The 22,982-nt window shown below is 40.5% G+C and overlaps 1 protein-coding gene across 1 annotated transcript in view; it reads right to left on the bottom strand.

Moving 5' to 3' along the window:
- LOC102214986 (contactin-associated protein-like 4) overlaps positions 1 to 22,982 on the bottom strand; it is a 109,610-nt gene that overhangs the window by 11,765 nt on the left and 74,863 nt on the right. The window contains exons 8-19 of the mRNA XM_005733747.1: positions 22,082 to 22,346; positions 21,256 to 21,405; positions 20,854 to 21,025; positions 15,982 to 16,088; positions 13,608 to 13,727; positions 13,231 to 13,431; positions 12,437 to 12,599; positions 12,038 to 12,165; positions 11,729 to 11,899; positions 7,204 to 7,422; positions 5,172 to 5,411; positions 2,764 to 3,003 (exon numbers count right to left, since the gene is read on the bottom strand). Of these exons, the coding sequence (XP_005733804.1) occupies positions 2,764 to 3,003; positions 5,172 to 5,411; positions 7,204 to 7,422; positions 11,729 to 11,899; positions 12,038 to 12,165; positions 12,437 to 12,599; positions 13,231 to 13,431; positions 13,608 to 13,727; positions 15,982 to 16,088; positions 20,854 to 21,025; positions 21,256 to 21,405; positions 22,082 to 22,346 (2,176 nt within the window). The remainder of the gene's footprint in view (positions 1 to 2,763; positions 3,004 to 5,171; positions 5,412 to 7,203; positions 7,423 to 11,728; positions 11,900 to 12,037; positions 12,166 to 12,436; positions 12,600 to 13,230; positions 13,432 to 13,607; positions 13,728 to 15,981; positions 16,089 to 20,853; positions 21,026 to 21,255; positions 21,406 to 22,081; positions 22,347 to 22,982) is intronic.

Raw genomic sequence — 22,982 nt, 5'->3', positions numbered from 1 at the left:
TATAAAGTGTGTTCACACCGTAATGACCACGATTAACAAGTCAGGGGAGGTGATTGCCGAGCTGACAGACTGAAATTACTCCACAGAGAGAGTTTGTCAGCAAGCTTTAAGCTAGTAGGTGGTAAAAAGTTAGCAAATACTGAAGTTGAAAGGTTCAGCCATCACTAACAACACCAGGTGCCAGAAGTATAAAACTCTAGAGATTCACAACTAAAACTGTGTGGAAAAAAAAAGAGAAATTTGCATGCACATTGTTTTTGTTCAGTCTATTAGAAATATATTATCTGTACGTGCCCGAGGCTAATTTCAGCTCTTATCATCATCCACGAATGGATGTAGAGACTCCCTAAAAAAGCCTATAAAATGCTGTCTAAAACACATTTTCATGTAGAAATAACAGTTCAAGTGTGGGAAAAGGCATTTCGATGCTTTTACTAGATGGGTCTAAACTAGAATAAGTCTGTTTACAGACAGTCAAATCACTCTTTCACTTTTACAGCTTTCAGGTAGCTAAAATATCCCACGAATGAATCACAAATTTACCTCCTATGTACTTATTAACCACATGTGCTCAGCGGTGGAGTTATTAGATAAACAAGATGAAATAAGAGGTATTAATTCTGTCATTTCAGCAGTCTGATATTACATGGTTGAAAGTGAAGGTGGAGCCTCACTGATTTAACAACTGGTTTCACGAATTATAAGCGTAAAAGTGGAAACACGGCTTATAAAAGGAATTTCAGTCAGCTACCGAAGACAAGCCCCTTCCTTCTAACCTTTTTAAAACAAGAAAAAAGTATAATTATGGTAAATTATGTAATGATACTACCACATTCAAGCTGTATTCAGTATAATTTTCACTATTGTAGCTCCTGAATGCAATGCTTTAAGCTCTAAATTCTTCAGCATCAGCGACAGAAAAGCCTGCAGGATTTTCAAAACCTGTGTTCACTCACAGCTGTTACCCTACAAGACAACATTAGCTTCATAACAGAACACTGAATATTAGTAAGATAAATTTCACGAGCTGACTTTTCCACTAAAATTCAAATACAGTGCAAACCATGTTTACGGTCCCAGAATCATCTCAATGTGTGTGGTGTGGGCTAAAACTGCCAAAAGGATGAAGCTGATGACATTTTCTGTCAAAGAACAGATCCAGGAATAGTTTAATCAATCTGATGTACGACTTCACACTCGCCTCTCTTTACGACAGCAGAGAACAAGACCTGAAAATATTGATTGGTGTAAATTGTAATGGTGCATAGACTGGTGTTCATGCAGTACTTTTTAGCCTTACTGACCATTTAAAGCACTTTCACACTAAAAAGAACATTTCAACATGCAGACAAGAGGAGACAGGGACCAACTTTACCTTCTGAGCCCGAGTGCCCCACCAAAACATGGTGGTAGATTGGTTAATCATTGGCTTGATCATCTTTTTTATTGACGATCACAAAAGTGCTGAATTTCAGCAGAAGTATCCTTTATTTAGACATGCAATGAAATATAATCTTCCTGTTTAAAACTACAGCAAAGATAAAAATGTTACACAGGTGCAGTAACAGCGCAGCAGCAGCAGCGACACATCAACCAAGCTGCTCGCAGTCTTGGCACAGAGTCTTTTCACCAGAAAAGGCTTGTCCAAGAGTTTTAATGGGGTGCTTCAGTTTATTGTCATGTTGACTACCTGATCACCATGGAAACTGTGTGACCTCCTGGTCGTCAGCTTCCTCCTGGGTTATTAAAGCAGCCGATTCGCAGTCTATTTACAGCTAATTTAGGTGGTATCCCACTTTCAATAGGTCTGTCAGCCTTCTTTGTCCTTTCCGACTCAGATGGGCCCCTCTTGTCTCTTTTTTTGGCTGAACTCACAGCGAGTTGATTAAACACAGAAGTGAACAGGAATAGAGAAGAGGAGAACTTGATGATAGGAAAAAGAAGGTGAGTGAGGGCAGGAAGACTCGTTGTATTAAAAAAAAGAAGGATGACAAACGGAGAAGAGCTGAAATTATGGATGAGGCCTTCATAGCCTGAATTCTTGATTTTGATGTCATTCACTATTACATGCCTATTACAGAAACACCAATAAATAGCTTTAGAAATCCATTTAAATCTGTTATTTTGATAAGACTGAAAAAAACGTTTCATTTTTTGTAACACTCCTCACTTTTTTTTTAGTTACACCTGTTCAACTGCTCACTAAGGCAAATACGCAATCAGCCAATCAAATGGTAGCAACATGGAGGCCCATTGACCATGACCATGTCTACATTTTGATGAAACTGAGCATTAAAACAGGGAAGGAAAGAGATTTCATTGACTTTGAATGAGACTGTCTGGGCTGGTTCTGAAGCTTACTGGTTTAGAAGCAGGTGATTTACTGGGATTTTCCCCATACAATCTTCTCTAGGATTTACAGAGACGGTCTAAAAAAAAGAGTAAATACTGAACACATCTGGTTGATGTCAGAGGAGAATAGACAGACTGATCGAGCTGATAGTAAGGCAACAGTAACGCAAATAACAACTCAAACCCTGAATCATATGGGCTACAGCAGCAGACGACCATACTGGGTGCCACTCCTGCGAGCTAAAAACAGGAAACTGATGCTACAATTTTTGCCTTATGCTACAACACCACTGTTACAACTTATAAATATAAGCAACAAAAGGTCATGGTTATTTTATGAAGGCCAAGTCAAAGTATTTGATGCAAGAACACTTTCCTTATTAAAAATACAGAGAGGATCTCAGTGCTCACCTGGCTTGCTGAGCAGCACAGCAAAGTACTCTCTGTGGTAGGAGCTGACGTACAGGAGCAGAGCAGGACTCTGGCTGGTCCTGAAGCTCAGGGACACATTTTCTGCTTTTAGGGTTATGTCAGAGTAGATGGAGGAGGGGAAGGAGCTGCTGCTGCTGCTGCTCCTGTTCAGCTCGTTCACCATCTGCTCCTTGAAGGCATAGGTGACTGATGTTTCTGACTTGAAGCTGGCTGAAACCTCTGTAGGGAGTAAGTCGATAAATTGAATTACAAACATAGAAGTTACAGCAGTTATGCAGTAGTTGTGGCGGGCATTATATTTTAATATGTAGATGATTAATTTACAAGCTGTGAAAGATTTTACTTGAGCTTTTAGATTTTAGCTAGGATTTCTTCTTCCTCACATCAAGCATTTCTTTACCATTTCATACACATTATACCTGATAAATAAGCCCCAGAAACATTTTATCCCAGTCGTGTCATTTCACTGAACCACATCATTCTGCAGATACTGTATAGTATGATTTACATGGCTATAAATAATATGTCTTTATACTGACAACTAATCTCACAAGAGACAATATCAATGATTCATATATTTAAATGTGCTGTGCCTCTGTTTCATTGACAACACCTAATTAGTGAGCTGGTGAAAAGGCAGCCACAGGAAACCAGCTGACAGGTGAAAAAAAAACAACAAATCTGGCTCTCTAATTATAACAGAGTCGGATGTCAGAGTTATGATTTCCACTGTAGATAAAAATGCAGAGTTCCAACAAGCAACGCAGCTGGGATTGTTAATAACTGAATATAGATAAAGCTGTGTTACTGTGCCGATGTAATGACTCAATATTTCTCTGATAACTTAAATAAAAAGAAGTATGGGTGCGCACTAGTGTTATGACAGAATCCCTCCATCAGGATGCCCAGCAGGGGCTTCTTTACTGACAGTTTTCGGAAAATGAAACATTTGTCAGAAAAGTTCAGTTGAAAATCTTCACAAAGCTTCTGGTTTCCATTTTAAAATCCTCCTCTTCTTTTGGCTTCTTTAAGAAGTCAACATAACTGATCTTCCTCTCTCACCACATCAATACGTCTCCTCTTTGGCTCTTATCTTTTCCTCCTGCCTGGGCTGGCTTTACTCCTGCCATTAAGGTTGCAAGCTTTTGCACTCTCAGTGCCGGGACCAAGCCAAAATGAATGCGAAGCATTTTGGCTTAGATTTGACGGCAGATGCCACATCAAATACACCTGCATGCAGCAGTGTTGGTCAGCAGCGGTACTGATCCTTTTTCATCATAGTTTAAAAAGGATTTGAGTAGATTTTAAAACTTAGTTTTGCCTTTCAGAATGAAGACACAAGTGATAGTACACTATGTCTCAGTCACACTAAACCGAAAATAGGACAGCAACCTGCTAAAGACTAGGAAAAACTGGTAGCTTTAAGGTGATAGAAAAGGTACCTGGTAAGCTTGTATCTTTTATGTTCTAACAGTGTTGTTCATTCATTTGTTTTATTTATTTATATTTTCTCTTGATTTTAGGCACTTTTTGACCTTGTTTGTGTTTTATAAATAAGTTTTAATTGAGTTTGTACACATTCACCAACTGATTACAAGTAGTTGCAAATAGTTAATCCGAAGTTGGGCATGTGACACAGCCTCTGGGTTACCACTTTTGATTGCCTTTGATTGGGAAGCAACTTGTCTCCTATTGCTGTCCAGCTTTGACTAATTGCAATCACTCTCAAACGGATTGCTAAAGGTTAGCAAATAATTCCTGTCTAATTCATAAATATAAACAGAAAGGCCAACATGTCACAATCAATTACAGTAGTGTCGATAAGTGCAACTTGTCTATGATGCATCTCTTAATCTTTATCTTTAAAACTACTATTTCAAAGGCAAAAACAGCACACGTCTGTTGCACATCATAGCAATACTTTTGGTTGTACTTTGGTCTCCAACACTGGTCGTCGTACATCTACATGTACAAACCAAACCTCTCAGCTAATCCTTGTGTATATACAGTAGAGTATGTGGAGTGTGCCCCAGCACAGCTGGGTGTGACCTCACTTATATATGACATTACTGTATATGTGTTTTATTTATAGGCCATCCAAGTGCTGCACTGTAGCGCATATGAAGGTGGCTGTGTTGGAGGTCAGAAACTACAGTTGCTTAAGAGATGCTGACTGGGTTTTTAAAAATTTCAAAAGATACACTCATACTTCAGGTTCCTGTGTTAATTTGGATTATGTGACTTTTGATAGAGGAAGAACAAGAACTGCACTACTGCTAAAGTGACTACATATTATTAAATCCCAAATTTAAGCTTTTAAGTGATTTTTAATGTAATTTTCAATTTGACATTGTGCATCTTTGAGCTTGAAGACCAAGTCTCTGTACCTTTGTTGCAAAAAGGTCCAGTGTAAGCGGATGAGCTGCAGTCGCAGGAGAAGCTGGTGGGTCTCTCCACACAGCGACCCTGATTTTGGCACAGCGAGCCGTAGCTGCTACAATGGCCTGGGCATCCTGCCTGAACCCCAGGGGTGATCTTTGCTCTCTCCTCCAGGTCCAGAGTGACGCCATTCAACTGCAGAGAGCGGATGCAACCTCGAAAGCCCTTCTGCCTTGAAGCTGTGCCTCCTGAACACACAGGAGACACACAGAAAAAAAAAGCATACACTGTAATGAATTTTCTCTGTTGTCTATTTTATTCTACTTATGTTTCTGTGCAAACCACCAATGTGAAATAATATAATCCCAGTGATGTTTAAACATTTAACAGTTGCCTGGAGAACAAGTTAAAAATTGCAGGTTTGTCCAAGACCCAAAATATATTTAAACACAGTGGCACAAATCACAAATCCTCGCATTTGAGAAACAGTTGCCATAAAACTAATCTAGCAAATATGATTCTTGCACATGCAGAAAGGCTCCCTTCTTGAAAGCTGATGTATCTATTGCTAATTTAAAAAAGAAAACACCTTTTCTAACTGTGGCAGTCTGTGGGAACATTTTTAGCCACCTGGTCTTAGGTTGTCTAGGATTTACCTGATGAATAGGTGAAAAAGAGATGCAACATTTTGATAATTGGAACTAACAAAGTTATGAATGTAACTGAATGTAACTCTATTTTAACCAGTTTATTTTTCTATATTTATCATTCACAGTGAAATAAAAGTGCTGCAGGACAATGCAACTTAGGAGACATATTTGCAGTGCTTTATCTTTTTAGATGTAATTTATCTTAATCTAAAACACTACCTATATGATTTTTATGTATTCATACTGTACAGACACGCATGAATGACAAACAATCTGTGTTATCAAAATTCTTAAGCAAAACTGACTGATCTGATTCTATTATTAATGGCAGAACATACTCTGCACCTCCAAGAAAAAAAGGCCTGTCATCGGTTTCATACTGAATTTTTAAAATGAAGCACAGTGAAACCCAAACTGGCAGGTGAAAAATTCCAGAAATTGACATTTCACTGGCTGTGGCTCTGCTCACCCAGCACCAAGCTGATTGTTGTTATCTAGAAAGTTAGCGACCTGCCAATCGCTCTGACAGTCTGCTTGTCCTGTCTGGTTGGCTGACAGTGACAGGAAAATTTTTTTTTTTCCTTCTAGGTCAGAATTTAAACTCAAAAAGTTATTGTTTTCTGAGTTTTCGCATCACAACCTCCAGCTGTCCTCAGAGTTCACGCTCTGCAACATTATAATTGTCTCAGACTGCCAAACTGGCAATCTCAAGACTGTTATGATGAGATAAACAGTTTCCCATGGCTGCAGAGTTGATGAGGTTCGTATCAGGGCCAAGAGTTTCATCAGGACCTGTCAGGAAATGACTACCTTAACTAATGGACTGAGTTCAAACACTCTACCAAGGTTACTGCAAGGACACTGACCACAAAACGGTGACTTTTTTCTACACATCCCCAGGGAATTTCTATCACTTTGTGGGGATTTTCTATTAAGTCTATTAAGCTTATATCGAAGTAAGGTTTAGAAACAAGAACTGCTTTACTGTGGACTTGTTTAAACCTGTCAGCATCAATGCGGATCAATAAGCAGACAATGCAATATGTTCTTTGTGCACTATGAGGGAAGTGTGGAGTCGTGGAAGATTATATATTCTGTGACGAGAATGCAAATCCACCAACCTCCCAGGGGGTCAATGAAAATGTACCCTATGAGCACAGAGCGGTTTTGTGTGTAAAAATAAGGGACACAATGAAACAAAGAGCGAGCAGAAAACAGACTATTTGAAAAAGTTTAAGAAATAAAAGTAGAAATCTGACAGCTCCAACAACAAGCATGGGCTGAAATGAAAGAAATCCTAATTTCTAATAATAATTACATGAGTAAAAACCAAATGTCGCATTGTTTTTGTTGGGACCTCAAAAAAAGCAGCTTTGAATTGATTGCACACCTATAAATAACTGGCTGTTCAGCTGCAGGTGGATGTGCCCATCAGCCGGCGCCTCCTGCGTGACAGCAGGAAGCTCGTCGAGGCGAAGCGATGCCTCTTTAACGTTTCGCTCGGCTTGAATACGATGCCACCTGTTGTCATTCAGAGGTGATCCAGCTTTCACCGAAACCTCCAATGGACCATTACCCACGTCAAAGGAGAAGAGGACCTCATTGGAGGCTGCATCAGAGAGGAAAGAAAAATAAGACTTATTTTAGAACATGTAAGAAGCCCCTTCTGTGTCTCCTGTACCTTCCTGCAGCTTGTTTGGTACTTGTTGCCCTGCACACAAGGCAGCTCACACACAAAGATGTGCTCATTATTTGCATGATTTAACTGAGTGAGCTTTTGTTTGTCTAACCTCTAACTAATTAATGGTGGGTAACAAGTGTAAAGGAAAAAATATTATCCTACTAATGTATTGAGCTATTACCTTGCCAAAAGAAGACCTTCACTGCATCTTGGTATTGATTCTGTGCAGAAACTCAAATAGACTTTCAGGTAGCTTGAGTTCTGATGACTGCAAAGACCATAGCATATGATTCAAATCATTTTCTAACATCATATGGATGGGAGCACTTCCACCTTGGAGGAGACCGCTTTGTTCAGTGGTAATTCTAGAGTCGGTTGAGGCGCCAGGCAACAATTCACAGGAGGCCTCTACAACCAGCATTCATCATAGTTATGTTATAACTATTTTGACACCATCTAAAAACATTGTGAATATTGGTTGGGGGCCATGATTTGTGCAAATGCTGTTTATTATAGTATGTCCCTCAGGCTCAAAGACTGCATTCGGTCGGTAAGCAGAATGAGTTGAGTCAGGCGGGGCCAGGTCAAGTCAGGTCTCTCCCACTGTCACTGCAAATTTTGAGCATTGCCACTGCTAAAGCTTAAAGTTTGGCAGCCCACTGCAGTTTCCTGCCTTGCCTGGTGAGTCTCTGACTCAGGTAGGTTAAAGGTGATCAACTCAAAGCCATTTTGTATTGATTTACAATAACCTTTTAAACTGAAGAGACAGGTGGACACAAACCATGCCAGTAAAACACTATCCACAGCTAAACACAGCCACTGCATCCACTCACTACAATGTCCTTTAATTTGTCATCTGTCTGTCATATTTATTTATTTTCCCCCAGAAAATAGAAAGAAAGGACACAGAGCAACATTTTCATAGCCAAATCTGATCACATCAAGTTGTTTGCATGCCAGGAATTATTACCAGTAGAGCATGTTCCTTTGTTTTGAACACCAGCAACTTTGTGTTGTTTTATAGTGGAACCACAAAGGATCTTTTATCTTGCTAAACTCTTTCTTGCTTTCCCCTTTTACTTGTCAGCATGCTCACTCTGAAGTCCTCATTCTCTGTTAGAACTACAGTACATCATCTGTGGAAGAAAGATAAGGAACAGAGGCAGCTGACACACGAGCACCACTGGAACTCTGATGAGAAAAAACACTTTCAGGCTGAAGTAATGTATCACCTAAGTGATGCAAACACAACCTGACACCAAGCAGCTCGTAAGCATGTCACATAAAACTGCTGACAACTTTGGAAGATAAAAATGAAGTACTGTAGTTGTGACAACCAGCTACAAAGATAAAGCACTAGTTTGTTTTCACAGAAACAAGCTAAAGTTATTGATGTAGAGTCAATGTCCATCCATCTTCTTCTGCTTCACAAGGCCAGCAGCCTAATTGGAGAAGCCCAGACCTCACTCTCCCTGACCACCTCCTCCAGCTTCTCTGGGGAAACACCAAGGTGTTTCCAGGCCAGCCAAGATATAATCTCTCCAGCGTGTCCTGGGTCTGCCTCGGGGCCTCCTCCAGGTGGGAAATGCCTCACCCGGGAGGCGCCCGGGAGGCATCCTTGTCAGATGCCCGAACCACCTCAACTGGCTCCTTTCAATGTGGAGCGGCTACTCTGAACCCCTCCAGGATGACTGAACTCCTCACCCTATCTCTAAGGGAGAGGCCAGCACCCAGGGCAGCCCTGGTGGAGTCCACACCTACCAGAATGAGTCTGACTTATTGCTAGCTATGTGGACCAAGCTCTTGCAAAGAATGGGGCAGACACCCCATACTCCAGAAGTACATCCCATGCACCCTCAAATTTCCCTGAGAGGGTAAAGAGCTGGTCCAGTGTTCTGCAACCTTGGACGACGACTCCTGAATCTGATGTTCGATAAACAGATGGACTCTCTTTTCCAGCACCCTGGCACAGACTTTCCTGGGGAGGTTGAACCTGTGATTCACATATAGTTGGAACACACCCTTCGGTCTCCACCATCCTGGTCTGCCAAACCAGAGGTACCGCCCCTGATCTCGATGCAGCATTGAAGAGCTGCGTCAACCAAGACAGGCCTATAACATCCAGAGCCTTTAGGAACTCAGGACAAGCCTCATCCTGGGGAAGTTCTTTTACTACCTAAGTAATATGAAGAAATATATCACTTAAGTAGTAAAAGAATCAGTCTTGTACAAGGAATTCATGGTGTTCACAGGAGGAGAAATTATGTCAAAAATATATATGCTGTAAATGTTTGCCATTTTAAAATTCTTTTCAGGGTTTGCTTTTAAGGAACATCAGGCAGGTAGGAAAGTAGGAAAAAGGATATTTGAAAAGATCCTTATTCTTTTCTCTTCTTTTCCTCACTTCTGAGTTCCCATGCTACCAAACTCAGTTTGTTCTTAATTCTGTCATCATTCCCCTGGCCAAATAACCTCCTCATCCACCTGCTATTAGTCCGTTAGTCTCTAATCCCTTTTCTGGATGTTCAGAGAGCAGCAATCCACATCTAAGTTCAAGGCTAGCTCTCCCTCTTCCTGTTTTCTATCTTCAGCAGGACCGGCTCTCCTTTATTGCTTTGTTGCCTTCATCATTTTTATTACTCAAGCTCTAATTATTCTAACTGAAATATGTTGCATGTTGAGCTAGCTGCTTAGTCTGGAAAAGAAAATGAAACAAATAATATAAGAGAATATAAAAAAGAGAGGAAAGAAAGTAACAGTACCTCCACACTGCAGATACTGTCTTGCTTACAGTGCAACAGTTGTAGCCTTACGGCAAAATACTGTGAAAGTACTGAATCGAGTGTCAGATCTGATTGCTAGCCTTAAGCATATATAGTTACATGGACTTCTTTTTAAGGTAAAACCAGCTACAGCGGTAGATTCGATTTCTTTTGCAATCACATGAAAGTGAAGCACCTCATCAAGAGAGGAACAAAGAGGAAAGCTACAACAGCACACACATCAATGTTTGAACTGGAGCAATTCAGTCAAGCTGAACTACAATAGTAAATAGACTTGTAAGTATATAGACTTGCATTTATACAGCTCCTTTGTAGTCTTACTCACCACTCGAAGCACTTTTTGCTGTCCAAGGCAATTCAAGCATACATTGCATACACCACTTTATTCTGCATACTTAATCAATAACACTACACACACAATCGATATGCTGGGCGTTCAGTAGTTTGCCTGGGGATACTTTGAGCATGAGACCCATGATCAAACCACACTCTTTCTGATTACTGGACAGGCTGCACTGCCTCCTGATCTACAGCGGCACATCATATGCTCTCAGTGCAAGTTCACATAAACTGACACACAGACCATGCCAGCATCTCTTTTTTAATACTATGCTAGACTAGTCTGTTGTCATATTCAGGGGTACACATAAGTGGTCCGCAGGTGCGCATACACTGTCAAAATAAAAAACGCGCACCAGATAAGAAGTTGCAACACCCGTTTACGTACATAAGATTTTCTGGAGAAAGATAGACATTTGTTTAGAAATTTTAAAAAAGTCGAAGAAGCAGGCTCCTTTAAGCAATTACTTTGGTGTTCCTCCACCTCCAAAGAAATTTCAGAAGGAGTCCGAACCGCGAAAGAAGTGTGTATTCTCGGAAAAGTGGTTACTGGAGGTGAGCTGCCTTCAAACAAATGATGAACAGAGATGTGGTGCAAAATATGCCGTGAAAATCCCTCCAGAAAATCTTATGTACGCAAACGTGCGTTGCAACTTCTTATCTGGTGCGCGTTTTTTATTTTGACAGCACATGCACACCTACAGACCATTTATATGCACCCCTGGTCATAATGTCTGCTCTGCAGGGATGTCTGTGGGGACTTCCACCAGCAGATATAAATGACTGCAGGTGGGTCAAATGTTTCTTTTACATGGTAGTTCAGTGTTTTAAGTAGAGTGATAGAGAGCTACACGCTCTGGTGGTTATAAAAGCACTGCAGCTGGCTGCAACAACAACATCAAGAACAACAATTCTGTGATTTCCCAGAGGAGGAGAAATAAATGGCAGTGCTGCTGTAAAGTATTTCTTTTGAAGGGTTGATGGACACCATCACCTCGGCTGAGTTAAAACCACATGAAACTTTAACTCGGAGGACTCTTCTTCCTGCTCAGTTTGTACTCACATCTAAGTGAAGTCTAGATTAGACATCTCACCAGAGAGGTTTTACTCACAGTTGAGTTCAATTCGAATGAAGTCTTTGATGCCCAGGTTTTCCAGGAAGACACCAGATGATGAAGTGGTTTTAAACAGGAAGGAGATGTCGGCACTCAGCTCTCCATGTAATGTAGGAAAGTGGAGGTATGATGTCTCCTTGTCAAAAAATGCAGCATTCCAAACATTTTCTGCAAAATGCATGAAAGCATTTTAAACATGAAGCAAGGTACAGGAATGAGTTTACAACTCTGACATGACACACCTGCATCATTTTAAAAACATGTACAAAGTGACAAACTGACATTGGCACTCTGATTTCGACTTACTGTCTCCATGACAACGGAGAGGTCCCACCTTGTAGGTGCTTTCGGAGCCAGGTCTCTGGATATCACCCAGCACCAGAGATCTAACCGGGAGTGTCTCCTTATGGGTCAACAGGCCTGAGTCATTAGTCCTAAAAAATAAGGAGCAGAATTTTTTTTATTAAAAACAAACTCCAAACTAGAGGAGGGAAAGACATATCTATCTTTAGCATAAAATGTGATTCACTTTAAAGGATAATACATGTTGTTGATTTATGCTCTTGCAGCTGCCACACCTACAAAAATCTGCTGCACTGGCAGCAAATTTGGTGACTTATAAATGCAGTGAGGATATGAGCTATTTTTATAGCGGAACACGTCACACTATAATTGTTTTGATATGAGTATTATGATATACAGTACCATTCATTGCTGTCAGCATCACAGTTGCAGTGATATCTGGAGTCCACACAGTTATTTTGCAGACTGCAGGCACATTGCTGGCTCCCTGGTGGAGCTCCGCCCCAGTGAGTGTGCATTTGTCCCACACCTGGGCCTCCTACCCACCAGCTGAGTGGAGAGCCCTCTGAAACACACAGACATATCACTTATATCAAGTGACCGATCCCCAGATGGTAGCTATGTTTCTATAATGGGACACATTTTTGTAGACTATTGTAATCAATAAAAAAAGAAACACAAAAAGAAAAAGACATGGCTATACTGAATGATTTTATACCACAACCACAACTATATGGTAGTAAATTCAATCAAAAGGTCCATCCAATCATTCGCTTCCACTTATCCTTTTTTAAGGTCAGGCTGGAGCCTATTGCAGCTGTCATAGGGCGAGAGGCAGGGTACACCCTGGCCTGATGGTGGAATTGAACTCAGGACCTTCTTGCGGTGCAGCAACAGTGCTAACCACAGTGACCTGTGCTGCCTTGAGTCAAAAGGTCCTACTTTTTTATTACTGCTGGCTGCCAAAGGTAAAACAGACATTCTGTTGATCATATCTCACATTATAAAAAACAATTAATTATTATTAAAAACAGAAACCTGTTATGATGCAATGTGATACACAATACACACTATGCAAGAGTCTTAACTATTGTCTTGAAGTACCCATGCTTGGTCCAAAATAACTTCAACTGCCTGTTTAAACTGCATCACAACAATACATAAATTTGGCGTTAAAGATCATCCAAGGTCTTTACCTGGTGAGGTGAGTAGGCGTGACTTCCTGCAATGATAAGCAATTTCTTGTTCGCAGTGCTCTGATAGGCTTATGATTGCTGCTAGTTGCTCCTCATCAGATGCATATTCAAAATGCACTACATGTGTATTCACTTCTGGTGATGGCTGGACTCTCGTTAGGTCTGTGTTGTTGTGGTGGATCACCATCCATGTGTTGTCCTCTGGTGCAATGAAAGAAGAATAAGGGAAAGCGTGTATTTTTAATTTTCACCTGTATCTGTATTTGTATGTATGCAGGACTGAAACACGAAGAATAAGGCAGGATGAAAGAGATAGGGGAAGAGATTGTGCGCCAGGCATGTTGACGCGTGTGTGTTTTGATGTGTGTATCAGCTACCTGTCATGTTGCAGTATAACAGCTGTGGCTTGATGGGTCCGCTGCTGTCCACATCAATGTAATAATACCCCGAAATGTTGCCTTTGTGTTTGTAAGCCTCGCAGGACTGCTCGTATATTGCTGAAGAGAGAGAGACATCCTCGTCATCATCACTGCAGACATTTAAGTTTGTTTTTCTGTCTATGCAACTGCACAGTGGTTGCTCATTTTGTTTTTCAGCATCTGGTCTTGTTCAACATATTGCAAGTAACTTAAGATTTTTTTTACAATGTAGATGCAGAGGGACCAACTCTTCTCCACTGGATTATCTGTTTAGCTACATTTTAGTGATATTATTGTTACCATTTAATACACTCATCACTTTAATAGGTGCACCTGTGCAACTGCTGGTTAATGAATATGTTAAATTACTTCATCATATGGTTCCAACTCAATGCATGTGAGCATGTAGACATGGTCAAAACAATCTCATAAAGTTAACTATATACTATATAGATCACCAGCCCACTTACTATTTAATTTAATGCACTACTATTTTTTAATTTATGGAAAACGTTATAACTGAGAATAAATGTGACTGACTTTGAACATGACGTGATTGTTGGCGATAGAGGGCTGATCTGAGTATTTCAGAAACTGATGATTTTCCCACACAACCTTCTCTAGGGTTTAGAGAGAATGGTCTTAAAATGAGAAAATATCCAGCGAGTAGTAGTTGGGTGAAAGTGACTTGGTGATTCCAGAGGTCAGAGAAGAAAGGCCAGGCTGCTTTGAGCTGATAGGAAGTTACCAGTAGAGTTAAAGCATTCAGAGGTGCATGTCACATCTTGACGCAGATAGGCTACAGCAGCAGAAGACCACACTGGGTGCCACTGAGGAAGAACAGGAAACTGAGACTACAATTCACAGCTCACCAAGACTGGACAATAGAAGATTGAGAATCATCAGACTAGAGAACATTTTTTCAAGTCCAACCAGGTACAAAAAAGGTGCACCTAATGGTTGCAAGTGTATCTGTCTATATATCTTCAAGGTTTATTGAATAAAGTTTATGCTAATATATCTGATTTAATTTTGCTGGTCTTTTTTTTTTTAAACTCTTATATTAGTGCAAAGCAACAAAAAATGAATTATTGCCTAATAATTGTAATTATTATATTAATATGAATTATAATTGTACTGTTTATACTGGTCAAATTAATGAAAAAAAAATGGAAACCTCAATAAAAGCTGAAGATATATTCTCTAAACCCAAATCTATGTCCACAGGTTGGTGCACGTTGATTAACAAAAATTATTCAGCAGCAGATGAATAGATGTGGATATCATATCTTGTGCTCTTGTGCTTGCTTGAAACCACTTGAAAGCATGGAATAAAGCACACTGTGAATGGGTGAATGTAGTGAATGGGTGTAAAGAGCAATTTGAGTGCCCAGTTACAAGAGTGCTAGATAAAGGGCTATACAAGCACCAGTCCATTTACCATTTAATTTAATGCACTAGAATCTTGTAATTACCACTTATGGTTTACAGAGGCTGCTGTTGCCACTGCTGAACAAAGACTGCATAGCCATGCTTGTCCTGTAAAATATCCAGTGATTTTCAGTTTTGTTAGATGGTCAAAAAGGAGCACTTTACAAAGCCCCAAAAAGAAGAAAAAAAAATAGCAACGCTTTTGCAAAGGAAATTCATTAATTGTCTAAAAAGAAGCACATGTTACATGCTTGTCTTAGAAACTGCCTCATGGTTTAAACTAAAGTGGTTATAAAGGATGTATTTTCCAATAGAGTTGTGTATCATTTCTTTCATTATTTCTTGTGTGACCTCTAAATCACTCTGTTTTTGTGCTAAGAGTTATCCCATGAGTGCTTACAGTCATGACTGCTGGAAAGAAGTTAGATCTCTGCTTGACCTTCTGCCACAAAAATGTCTGAAGGGAAATGAAGTTAAAGCAGCAGGCTGTCTAATTCAGCGGTCCCCAACCTTTTTTGCGCCACGGACCGGTTTATGCCCGACAATATTTTCACGGACCGGCCTTTAAGGTGTCGTGGATAAATACAACAAAATAAAACTAGTAGCGGTAGGCCTACCGAAAAAAAGAAGATTTATTCATAACACACGTGAAAAGACCCAGGAAAACCGAGTTAACGATAAAAACAATGACAACGCTGAAAAGTGATAAAAACCCTGAAAACCATACATTTCACACCTGAGCCTCAACTCTAGCGGCCTGGTACCAAACGACTCATGGACCGGTACCGGTCCGAGGCCCGGGGTTTGGGGACCGCTGGTTAACGGAAACTCCCAAACATGAGTTGAAATACAGATCTGTGACCTTTGAACGACACCACTCAAAAAACCATCATGGCCTTACAGCTGTGACAAGTGGCTCCGCTGTACCCGGTCCCAGAGCAGTTACAGTGGAAGGTGCTCCATGACTGACTGCAGCTGCCTCCATGTTCACAGTGGCTGGGGGAACATCTGAGAGAGAGACAGGAAAGAAAGCACACGTCTCCATATCTATGTAACATTGTTGCAGGGGAACTACTTAATGAACTGCTTTATGACACACATCATTCTGTGTTATTGGTCTTCAGCTTAATGCATCAGTTATTCAGTGAGGCAATTGCTTTAAAATACCCCATCGTCATGAGAGAACAGTGCAAGTAGCTCTCGATGCCCAGTTTGGTGGAGAAAGGGAGAGAATGCATCAGTTCTGGGGTCTTATTAAAACTTGTTTGCTTAGTCTCAAAGACAATAAAGGCAACTGAAGACAAAAGATGGGTACTCCGGCTTCCTCCCACAGTCCAAAGACATACAGTTTGTGGGGATAGGTTAATTGAAAAATCTAAATTGCCCATAGGTGTGAATGCGGTAGTGAATGTGAGTGTGAATGGTTGTCTGTTCCTGTGTGTTTGCCCTGCGACAGACAGGCGACCTGTATAGGGTGTACCCCACCTCTCGCCCTATAACAGCTGGAATAGGCTCCAGCACCCCCCACGACCCTGAAAAGGATAAGCAGAAGCGAATGGATGGCTGGATGAAGGATTTCATGAATCTATTTATAATAAACTTCACTAGCTGGGCCCACGTCCTCATTTTAGGTTTGACAGTGCTTCAGTAGGTAAAGGTGAATGGCTTGGACATGAATTGAGCTGCGGTTTGGGGAAGGCCTCAAAGGGGACTGGTGATGGCTCCCGGGCCTGGCAGATCCCCATGTACTAAATAGAAGTGAAGAAGTTAAAGAATTGAAAAGGAGAGGGAAGGTGGGGCCAGTAAACAAGAATGAACAGCTTGGTGAACTGGGGGAACATACATAGGTGAGAACCGAAAGGTTAGGAGGGGTGGACCCACTCCTGAAATTTATCTCCAGTAATGTGTACATTACACAAAGTCTAATGGGCTTGAATTAAGAATGTTAATATCTGTTCATAAGATGGACTACAAAATGGGTATCTTACCGCTACTCTGTTATTTTAAACTTTTTACCACAACATAAAAATAATGCCATTACAAAAGTTGGAACTTTAAAGATAACATATAGGCTTTCTGCTGGAAAGTAGTCCAACTCAATTACCCCTCCTTGGTTTGGAGTTTTGTGACCAAAGTTAAATTCACTTTGGTCACTTACCACAGCTGAGTCAAAGTGAAAATTAATTCATCATCATTTCCAAGGCATTAGTAAAGACAACTGAACTATAGTGAACTTTAAACACACTTTGATCAATTAGCACATAAACTTGATTTAGAGAACTCATATAGTTCTACGCTCTTCATGCAGGGGAACATCTGGACAAGAAGCAGATTTTATTACAGCAGCTGCACCAGCTGTGAGTTTGACAGCCTGTTGTTAAAAATTCAAAACATACCAGCAGGTCATGCAAATGGAAAGCAAATTTATTATTAATATTTACATGATGTGCGCCACTTTGCCTATTAAGTTGATATTTTTAATAAATGGTTGGATGGCGCCTCATTTTGACATCTGGGATGGAATGATCTCCTCTCCTCGCATAAAAAGATGGTCAATAAAGGCAGTGGAAAAAAACAAAACTATACACACATAGAAACACAAAAAACCCAACTTATATAAAAATCTAAAACAACAAATATATTACAAAACCCAGTGACAGGTGGAGGGGTTGAAACATTAGACAGCAAAGCAGACTGGTGCCAGTTGTACAGAAATAGACCACTAGATTAGAAGGTTGGGTTTGCTATTTGTATGTGCAGGTGTGTGTATGACACACATAACACGCCTATGCCAATATCTCAGCTTTTGCGACAATTTTCTTTACATAAATATTACCTTTTTAAAAATACCGGTACCCACACTGGACGCAAATCATTATTCATTAAGAGTCTATGAAAGCCCACTGCTGGCTAAACCTTGTTCTTAACCACTGTTATGTTTCCTTAAAAAGTCCAGGGGGGTATTTAAACTAAAAAAAGTTCCATCAAAATAGAGAAGTGTCACGGGTTGCCGGGGCAAGCCGTGTGAATTTAACAAAGGACCCAAGATGCGGATATGCAGTGAAGTGAGAGGGCTTTATTGACACAGAACCCGAGTGATAACAAACAAAAGGAGAGTGTGGCGAAAAACCCAACTTAGACATAAACTACACTGGGAAAACTAAAACCTAAACAACAAACCTGAACACGAGAGAAAGCGACTTGCAGGGAGAATTCACAGGATGACGGCGGGAGATTCACAGACAAGAAAACACCAAATAACACAGACGAACCAGCAACAGGCAGGAGAACACACAGGGCTTAAATACACACAGGAGGGAAGCACACCTGGGTGAAATCACAACTGACGAGGCAGGGGAAACGTAAAGTGAACACACTCACATAAGACAAGGACCTTCAGAATAAAACAGGAAACTAACAGACACAGAACCAGACAAGACACTGAACATAACAGACAAGACATAAGAAGAATAAACAGGAACACAGAATATTATAAAGAAACACAGAGCACTGAGTCGTCGGACTCAGGACCATGACAAGAAGACAATAAAACTAAGTTTGTTGCCAAACAAAACAGTAAGTCAATAAGACAAAATGACTCAAGCACCCTACTCTCCACTGAGTGGGATGAAGCGGTGCCAAACACAGCTCACAAGCAAAAGCTACAAAGGCTCTCAGGGCTGGAGCGCCCCCCCAGTCTTTAATACTGTGGCCTAATTGCTGAGTAAAATCAGCTGCACAGGAGGGTGGCACTTAAGGCCAGAGGGCGAGTAAGACACCCTCATACAGGATAAATCACTACAGGCCCTGCTTGTGCTGTATGGACCTCACATATTAAATACTGCAAAACCAGATTAATCATCCACAAGAAGTGATGTTTAAATTCAGCACAGCCATTACAAAACCTCCTATTTATGGATGCAAACAGAACCATCGGTGTGCTGAGCAAATACCACCTCAAGTTGCTAAAATATTTCATGCCTTTTAATGTGAGTGTGTGTTAAATAAAGTAATTGCATCTAATGCATTGTGATTTTACTTGGATGAGGCATTGACAGCTTCAAGCATGAGAGTCAAGCCTGACCTAAGTGGAAAATATAGAATTATAAGATTGAAAGGAAACTTGCAGATTTACAGTACACAGTTGTATGTGTGAGAATAATACATCACTGGACAAAAGTACCTGAATTTTCACAGCAATTCGTGTCAAAATTACACACCATAGAACAAGTCTGAGAAAACTGTGCTGCTGTTTTTCCTCCTCAGTCTTCCTGTGTAAAACACGGAAAGCAGCAAAGCGGATGACTGGAGGAAAAGAAGCAGAACATCAGAAACAGTGAGAGGAAAAAAAGAACATGGAGAGAAAGGAAAGCGGAAATAAAGTTTGGGGTGTGTTGAAGGAGAGGAATGAGCAACAAAGGGAACGAAGGTTGGATGAACAGAGCAGTGAATGAGTACGTAAATATATTTGGAAGGGGAAATGAGGTCAGCAAATTGTGACTGCGGAGAGTGAAAAAGAAGGGGAGGGAGAGCAGCATGTATTTTTAATCTTTTAGTCAGGGGGAAATTTGCTGTTAGAAAAAGACTTACTCAGCAGCTCTGTCAGATGGTAAAGTTTGTTTTTTTAACACCCAATTTCTTTGCTTCTTTTCTACTTAAAGTAAGTTGACATGAAGCCAGGTGCAGCACTCCGTATTTCCTCCACCACTTTAAATATTTGCATTTATCATTCTTTTTTTATACATTTTTCAATCAAGCCTGAGAGTCCACTGATACATTTGGTATACATATGATCAATCAAGCACCACTTATTTCAACATAGTGTGCTGTGGGTTGGAGGTGAGGGGTTGGAGAAGTGTAAATCAATTTTTCAAGTTGACATTTTATTGAAACAAAAGCTGCTCCGTGGGTAATATGTGTGCCATTCACCAGTGGGCTCTAATGATTTGGAAAAAGGTCTAATGTCATGTTCTGAGAGCAATGTGTTATTGCTCACACACAGCACAACATTAAACTCACACAGAGGAGCTTAACTTGACATTTTCTGCAGTATGGAAAGAGAAAATAGACATGTTAGTGGCTGCAGTTGCTCGACTATTTTATTATATGGAAATCCCAGAAATATCGATTCTGTCAGACGGTAAAAAAGGATTTTTCAGCTACAGCATTTTAGTCCCCAGCATGTATGCATACATGGTGCTGGTGTCCTTATAAAATGTTATACTGTCAATACAAAGCACAGCACCAGATGCAGAGCACAGCCACACAGATAACCACTGGAAGAGCAGGAATGAAGAGGCAGCAATCAGGAAACTTGAAGAAAAGTTTAATCAGCACACTGCTGAACACTAATTGCTTCGGAGTGTGTGTGTGTGTGAACGCCTCCAGGTTTATTTTCCTCATACCAGTTGAAACAGAGACAAGCTACATGAAAAATTATGACGTTTTCTTAACCAGAACACATTTCGGGAAACATTGACGCCATATTGCGTTTGTATCATATTCACTGTTGCCTAATAATCCACATGCGACCCCATTTCACAAAAAGGCTTCAGAGGGAGATTAAGGAGGTTTACAAAGCAAGCGTGACAACAAAATCAAACATTTTAATGCCAGTGAATCCTCTTTTCTGACAATCCTCGTTAATACAACAAATGCATTACATAGAATAATGCGTTTCTTTTCCTGGACAAATGGAGAGACAGACATAAGCAATACCCAATACATGGCATTTACATAAATCAGTGTCGCAAACGGCCCCTTTAGGTCTTACCTGTCAATAATGCCGCACATATCGATTTGCAGGTGACTGTAGTTTCCGATCAGCCTCTGCTGCACCTTGATCAGGTCCACTGGCCGGTTGTCCACAGTCAGTAGACGCATGCAGCCCTGGAAAGCTTTGAAGGGGTTCAAGCACTCCTGGCTATTTTCTTCAGCAGGACAACCTGGACAGAAGAGAAAACATCAATCAGTAAATGAAACACAAGAGAAATCAAGCCATCATTCTACCATACCACTGTATTATTGTAGGGTCTCTAACTTGCAATATAAAGCTGTTGTTGTGATTTGGCGCTATATAAATAAAACTAAACTGAATGCGCTGCGATGCAAGATTAGATTATATAGACAAAGATGAATAATGATGCATGTGTTTTATCGTTCATTTCTCGCTTACCACCAAAGAATATATGACCTCCTGTGGTAATTAAAAATGAGGGGCTCGCGTGAGCACTGGCTCCTTCATCATCATCCACTGTGATGGTCAGACGTCCTCCTCCTGATATCAAGTCCACAGAGTGCCACTGACCATCATTCAGAGCTGAACCTGAAGAGCCACACATATATGTCTAAGTGTTTTTATGTTGATATCATGTTTCAATTCTAATTTGTTGAAAATGGAAAAAATAGAAGATGGTTCTTGCTCAGGAATGTCTAAGTGTGTGATATTACAACTACTTTAACATAAGAACTCCCAACAATGCTTGAAGAATAATTTGCACTTTCTCAAATGCCACACAGCCTATAACAGGACATAGTTTCATTCAGTTCTATTATCACTCCTGGAAGTAGTTTCTATTAGGAAATGGTGACACTTGGAAAAATCATGCAAGCATACAAAAAGAAGAATACCTAAAAATACCTGTGTAATTCTCACATTTGAACACTCAGCCATCAAACAGACTTCATACTACAGACTTATTATGGTTCACTTTGGACAACTGATGTTTGGGAGTCAGTTTTAACCACAAAAATGTCTTTCTGGAGCTGGTCAGGATTTTGTATCTTGATAAGTAAATTTGGATGTTTAGATGATATCAGCTTGCTGCCTTCCAGTGTTTTGGGCTCGAAACAGAAATTTTTTATCACGATTTTTGATACTGAATTTCTAACATTAAGCTCCTTTTTTACATCACGGCTTTAAATTAGTCCAGTTAGTAAGTGCAGGCAGGATGGAGGCACCTGAGAAAGAGTTTAACATGATTTTGAGTCGTCAGACTGACCTGCGTTGAGCTCCAGGGGTGCCCTGCCAGACTTGTGGATCTGTAAATGTGCTCTGGCTTTGCTCAGGTAAAGCCAGACTCTGCCTTCTCGATTTGGGAGTTCAAAGGTCAGGAGCAGCCCGGCCTTGTTCCATGTCCGAAACTGAAGCCCCACTGAGATACCCAGTGAAGATTGATCTATCCTTGGTAACCGAAGGAAACTCTGGGGGCCGGTGAACGTCATGGCAACAAAAACGGGTTCAGAACATGAAAAGGTCACATTGCCCTGAGACAGATGGAAAAGAGAAGAGGAGACAGGAAAATATATGAATAGAGAGAAATGAGTATAGAAAATAATCATGTCTGAATATAAATTAGTTCCAAGGCTGTCTGGTGCTACCCAAATACACAAAGATGTCATCAGCAATTCTCCTTTAAAAAGCATAGGAGCATTACCATGATGATTATAGTCAGGCTTAATATAAGCACAGATCTTAGTGAAGACCAATGTCAGCCAAAAGATTTCTAAGGTCACACCAGGGAGCAGAAGTTTGGAGAGGCAAAAACAGATAGCGAGAGAGTGAGAAGCAGGCTTCGAGAAGTGGTAATTGCAGTAAATCCACCGCTGGGGCAGCAACAGTGATACGTTCCATTCCGTGTCCTCTAGTGGGAATACTGGGTTTCTATTTTCAGTTCAGCACAGAGCACACTGACACTTGATCAAATCTAAAAGCTCTTTGTGGGGTAGTCAAAGCAATATAGAGTAATGCAGACTGAAGAGGTGAAAGCTAAAGATGGTCAGTTTTCTTTTACATATTGCTGTAGCTTGACAAGATCTAAAAGCCATGCATACATTTTTATGTGCACAAACACACACACACACACACACACACACACACACACACACACACACACACACACA

The sequence above is a fragment of the Pundamilia nyererei genome, unplaced genomic scaffold (assembly GCF_000239375.1).
Source record: "Pundamilia nyererei isolate P.nyererei 1_Seehausen unplaced genomic scaffold, PunNye1.0 scaffold00054, whole genome shotgun sequence".
NCBI lineage: Eukaryota > Metazoa > Chordata > Actinopteri > Cichliformes > Cichlidae > Pundamilia > Pundamilia nyererei.
Note: the sequence above shows the minus strand (reverse complement) of the source record. Positions and strands in the feature narration are given on the sequence as shown.